General features: G+C 47.7%; 1 protein-coding gene across 1 annotated transcript; it reads right to left on the minus strand.

Moving 5' to 3' along the window:
- Positions 1 to 218: 218 nt before the first annotated feature.
- LOC109940626 (uncharacterized) lies at positions 219 to 2,366 on the minus strand. The gene is made up of 2 exons (XM_020540223.2): positions 1,116 to 2,366; positions 219 to 805 (listed from the first exon to the last, which is right to left on the minus strand). Exons 1-2 carry the CDS (start codon positions 2,289 to 2,291, stop codon positions 560 to 562), a joined length of 1,422 nt encoding a protein of 473 aa, XP_020395812.1. The 5' UTR covers positions 2,292 to 2,366; the 3' UTR covers positions 219 to 559.
- Positions 2,367 to 6,000: the final 3,634 nt, after the last annotated feature.

Consider the following 6,000-nt stretch of genomic DNA (forward strand, 5'->3'; position numbering starts at 1 on the left):
CTATACTGCTATTAAAATGATGATTATTCATGTGCTTGCGTGATTGATGATGCACGTATTAGACGTCAATTTGATATATGGCAAATAATGTATATTAGTAAAGATATCGATATTTAAAATGTTTGCTGATGCACCATTCGGAAATTTGAATAGCATATTTCTATTGCTCGTGGCAGGGCGCGCAACGCGCGCCAAATGTTCTAGTAGTGTTTACATGGAACCACATCAACAGCAGGTGCAGCTGCCAAATGAATGCAGCCGACCAAGGTGGGCAACCCATCCAGAAAAAAAAACAGGAAGAGGTGACCACAGGTTTGGCATTCCAGTACTGGAACTGGACACACATCTTCGTAACAACTACCGGTCCCGGTATGATTGTTCCTTGGCTTTCATCAACTGAGAGGAGAATGTGGATCAAATGTCCATGACACAGCTTCAGGCTGATCTACTCTATGTATCTGAAACACAAGATCAAAAGAAGCGCTTCCACACATGTTGACACGACGAATCGTTCTCTTTCACCTACGGGGAAGAATAGAGGACACAACAGCATTGTAAATCACTTTCGGCGGCCAGCCTTATTTTCAGCGGCCGAACGGTGTCCGCCGAAAACGGGGACTTGTATCTTCGGCTCATCATTAACTAACGGACAGACGACAAAAAGGCCACCCGTGTTAACAGATGATTTGTCCGACGCGTCCGTGTTAACAGATGATTCGTCTAACCGACAGTAGTCCATAGACTCGGTACGGTCACCTCGCGCTTCTTTTCCTCGGAGTAAAGGACTGTATCGATCAAACATTATCTGCATGCAAAAGAACAGCCATTAAGCGTCAAGCAAGGAAGCAGAAATCAGCATTCCAAATCCAAATGCTAGGGGAAGTCATAGTCTTGTTCCATGCATGAATCAAATCTACGCAAGAGGAATATATAAAGAACTTTTGCCAAATATGCACGCCAAATTCAGAATAATTCAGTGATTCTATTCTATTGTCAATGCTAAGACAAAGGCAATGAATTATGATCAGTTTGGTTAAGATTTGTGCGTATGATTGAATGCCGAGCATGCAGACGACACACAGAGAACATCAAGTCGAGATTTCCAGCAGCAATACTATCTTGTGAAGAGTCGTCATCGCGACGTCGTCCGGAAGCTCCCAGGCATCGATGATCGGGCGGGAGGATGGGAACATTTGTTGATCACGGTCTATCAGGCATTCCTTGCAGGCGAGGATCACCTTCTTGCGCACGTTCAAGCCGAATATCTTCGAGCCCTGGAACAAGTAGACGACGTGGTGGTCGTTGGGGTCGACGAGGGCGACGTGGGGCACCTCGCCCGGCTGCAGGCCCACGTCGGCGTAGGCTTTGCTGTGCCAGATTTCTGCGAAGGCGACCTCGTACTCGAATCTCCAGGGGTTCGGGCCCTCCGGATCGTCGAGCGTCCACATCCATATGGTCGGCTTAGCGGCCGGGGCTACGTCGACGAACTCGTTGTAGGAGAGGCCGCGGATCTCGACGAAGCGCAACTTGCCCTCGCTGGGCCTGACGCAGCGGCGCTGGTCGATGCGGGGATCGAAGGTGACGTAGTCGTCGAGCTCGCAGTCGGCCGGGAGAGGGATGAATCGCAGCTCGGGGGGCTCCAAGAGCGGCGTGCAGGGGTCGCAGAAGAACACGCCATAGGCTAGGGCGAGCCACCAAAGGCGGCCGTCGTGGGCGAGCACACCGGTCTCGGAAAAGGGGTTGCGCAGGCAGGCCTGTTGCAGGGTGAGGTCCCTGGTGAACCACCAGCTTTTGGCGGTAGAGTAGCAGAGGAGCCTGTTAGGTTGGTCGTCGGAGGTGCTTGACTGGAGCTGGACGACCTCGTAGTGGCCGCGGTTGTGCGGGTCGGCGATGAGGCCGATGCTGAGGTGGGGGCTGATGGCGAGGCCCTCGCTGGACTTAGACTGGATATAGATGGGCACGGGGGGGAGGATGGTGACGGCACGTTTGTAGGTGTCGCAGAGGAACAAGTCCCAGCGGTTGCCTTCGACGACCTGAAGAAGGATGCAGGCGGCGCGGTCGGCGGCGAGGATGTGAGCGGACCGCGGCTCGTCGGTGCGCCTGCTGTCGGGGCCGACGCGGTGGCGCAGCACCAGGTAGGAGGGATGTGGCGGGACGTTGAGGTCGAGCAGCACGTCGGTGCCGATGACGACCTCCTGGTCCCACTCGTCCTCGTGGCCGAGGAGGACGGGGATGGAGACGAGGGCCACCCACTTGCGCTGCGGCTCTGACTTAGGCTCCTGCTTCAACATGGCTGGTGGCGATGGCGAGGCGATGCACTGGTTGGGGAACTCTTGGGTTGGGACTTGAGGCGGGAGAGTCCCTTGTGTTAGTCTCTGCTCCTATAATTTAGAGTTATAAATTTAGAGTTTACATGGATGTGAAAAAGATAGATAACGACTAAATGGAAGAATGTATCCAACAAACTCTTCAAATATAGATGTTGACCGATACAAATCTCAAGAACCCAACGAACTTTTGGCCTCTGGACGTTGCTGGTGGGAGCGGAAGTCCACGCCTCCATCGCAGGACGCGAGGCCCTTCCCCTCCATCGTCGTAGTCGAGTTCCCGTGCTACCATCGCAGTCAAGTCCGGCCGCTGACGTCGTAGTCATTCCATCCACCGCCGTTGCAGGCAACTTCGGCCACCGTCGTTGCATATACGTCATGCAGTTTCCATTTCTTGAGCTAGACTGCTAGGCAGCCAAGGACGTGTAAGATGTAGCGCATTAAGCTTTCGATTAAGCAATCAGGTGATTTTTCCTGTTGAGAACTATGTTACCACGGATCACCAGATCCGCTCCCTTCCCTCCCGTCAGCAGTAGAGGCGCGAGAAGCTGTAGAGAACCCGTCTCCCTTCCCATAAGCACGACAGAGGAAACGCACGAGACACATGATATAGGGTTGGGCCTCTGGCCTCTTTCTGGTCATTGTATTATGAGGGGATGTACAGGTTCCTTATATAGAGATGTGAGACCCCTCAGGGGCAAAGCAGGTATTTGCCCACATAACCCTAACTAGGGTTACTTAACAGTGTAAGATGTAGCGCATTAACTATGTGTCTTCATGCTGAAAGGTACGGCGTGGAAGCTGAAAGCCAAGCACAGAACATGACGTCTACTGTCTTGGCTCGTATTTGTCTCAAAAATCTTGGAAGCCATGGACTCAGATGAAGAATTAAATGATTTTGTAATGAACAAAGTGATTTATCCCTACTCTCGGGATGATGACAATGACCTGTTTTTTGGAGCTGCTCACATGATCGTTGATGATTTGGTTAATCATTCGGGTCGAATTGGTTATGTTGTGGGACATGACGTAGTAGATTGTGAAAGACTACTACACCCTGCGCTTCTTTACAAAGACTTTCTCAGATAATCCTACGTTCAAATCAAAGACTTTTATACGTAGGTTCGCATGTTTTGTATATTTATTTTCTAATCTTAATTTTAGGTAAATGTAGTCTTGCTAATTTTTTTTAATTGTGTCATGACATAGGTTTCGGATGAGGCGACCTGTATTCCTTCGTATAATGGATGTTGTTGAGGAACATGACAACTATTTTGTGCAGAAGCAGAATGCAGCTGGTATGCTAGGACTATCTTGTCTGCAGAAGGTCGTTGCAGCTTTTCATATGTTATCTTTTGACGTACCAGCTGATGCTTTGGATGAGTACATTCGTATTGGTGAGAGTACCGCTCTAGAAGCTTTGAGAAAGTTTGTTGTAGTTGTTGTTTAGGTTTTTGTAAAGGAGTACATGAGATTGCCTAATGACCAGGATACTGCTAGGTTCCTTGCAAGTGGAGCAAGCAGAGGATTTCCTAGGATGCTTGGGTCTATGGATTGGATTGGCATATAAAGATTACATCTTTCAATAGTTTGATTTGAAGACCAAGAAAGAAGCTCAATTCTCCTATCATAGACATTTCAAATTCTTTTGACATTATTTTGCCAAACTCCTCGCAAAACGACTCATTAGTAGATCCAAAAATGATATCATCGACATAAATTTGACAAACAAATAAATCTTTACCAATTCTCTTAGTGAATAGAGTAGTGTCAACCTTCCCAATTTTGAAGTCTTTAGAAAGCAAGAAATCCCTAAGCATCTCATACCAATCGTGTGGAGCTTTCTTAAGCCCATGGAGAGCTTTAGAAAGCTTGTACACATTGTTAGGCTTTTTGGTGTCCTCAAAACGGGGAAGTTGTTCCGCATACACCAATTCACTAATCATACTACTTAGAAATACACTATTTACATGCATTTGGTAGAGTTTGATATTGTGGGCACAAGCATAAGCGAGAAGAATTCGGATTGCTTCCAATCTTGTTGTGGGAGCAAAGGCCTCACCGAAATCCAATCCCTCTATTTGAGTGTGTCCTTATGCCACTAGTCTTGTTCCCCACTACCAATCCATCTTCATTATGCTTGTTGTGAAACACTCATTTAGCGTTGTGGTCCTTAGGTCTCTCAACAAGTTCCCAAACTTCATTACGAGTAAAGTTGTTTATGTAAGGAAAATGGACCTCGGGCCTTTTGTCTAAGTGATTTTGGAGTTTGATGATCAACATAACCTTGTGAACTAATGTGTTTGCTAGTGTTTGTGTCTATAGTTCACAGGATGCGAAGAGGATTGGACTAAGGCTCTGAGGATGCAACACCTCAAAACAATACCTAAAAGATGCGTAGAAGTCCAATACTCAAGATCAAAAGAAGCCCAAGGAAATAGTGAAGAAATCCAAGAATAGGGCAGTCAGCCAGCGCTATGGTGGAGCATAGAACAGTGAACAATATATGTCCGGTTTGTACTGGACTGTCCGGTGTGTGACCAGACAGTCTGAGCAGAGAGGCCCGCAACTAGGGACTCTCGAGCATTGTAGCACCGGACTGTCTGGTATGCACCGGATAGTCTGCAACGGTCAGATCCAACGGTCGACTGCTACAGACCTGAACGGTCGGCTGACGTGGCCAGGGTATCGGGCATGTCCGGTGCGCCTGACAACAGAAGCAATAGCTTTTCTGTCCAACAACTATAATTAAGGGGGAGGCTATTTATACCTCTCCAACCGGGCATTTGAAGGTGTGGGAGCCCAAGCAACATACCAACACATGTTATAGACATTTCCAAGTGCTCAAACACCCAAGTGCTTAATATAATCACTCGGTGATTAGCTTAGGTGCTTTGCAAAGTGCTTAGGCTAGTTAGACCTCTTATGCTTTTGCTCTAGGTGAATCCTAGTTAGTTGAGTGAGTTTAGAAAAACTACACAGCCCTTCGGCTCTTGTGTGAGTCGTTGTAATTGTACCGAGTGGGGCGAGAGTCTTAAGAGACCATGACAACCGAGTTTGTGTCACGACCGCCATTGTGTACCGGAGGGAACGAGGCCCGTGGTGTTTCGGCCAGAACCTCGATAGTGGAGATGGCGGGAAGCGTCCGAGAGGAACCAGAAGCGGAGCACCACTTGCGCATGGAGAAGGCCCGCGGCTCTCTACGGAGTTACTCAACCGAGGTGCTTGGCCCTCGCGTGGGCTACCCTTTGCGTAGGGGCACCAATGAGGATTATTCAGGACCTTGTGTTCTTTCGGATACCTCGGTAAAATACCAGCGTCATCCACGAGAGTTTGCTTTCTCTACTAGTTCTTTACCTTTCGCATTTACATTAAGTATTTAAGTTTCAATCTCTCCTTTCTAGTTAGAATATTTAGGATTGAAACTTAGGCTTTGCGGTAGAGATAGCAACACTTAGACAAAACCTACTTTGCACATTCTAGATTGTTTATTTGCATAGGTTTTAGTCTAGGGATTTAATTGTGGCCTAGTTTAGAGAAAGTTTTTAGAAGTCCTAATTCATCCCCTCTTAGGCGTCACAGTTTCCTACAATTTAATTCCTCATGCTTTGCATTTACCCAATCAACATCAAGTAGAGTTTCATCTACATGGTTAGGTTCAATAAAAGATACA

Source organism: Zea mays, chromosome 6, assembly GCF_902167145.1.
Source record: "Zea mays cultivar B73 chromosome 6, Zm-B73-REFERENCE-NAM-5.0, whole genome shotgun sequence".
In the NCBI taxonomy this organism is placed as follows: domain Eukaryota; kingdom Viridiplantae; phylum Streptophyta; class Magnoliopsida; order Poales; family Poaceae; genus Zea; species Zea mays.

Bases quoted from the DNA above. Each gene is read 5' to 3' on its own strand.
- LOC109940626 (XM_020540223.2), bottom strand. From the start codon at position 2,291: ATGTTGAAGCAGGAGCCTAAGTCAGAGCCGCAGCGCAAGTGGGTGGCC. The intron at 806-1,115 runs GTATTGCTGCTG...TTTTGCATGCAG, and splicing joins TGACGACTCTTCACAAGATA to ATAATGTTTGATCGATACAG.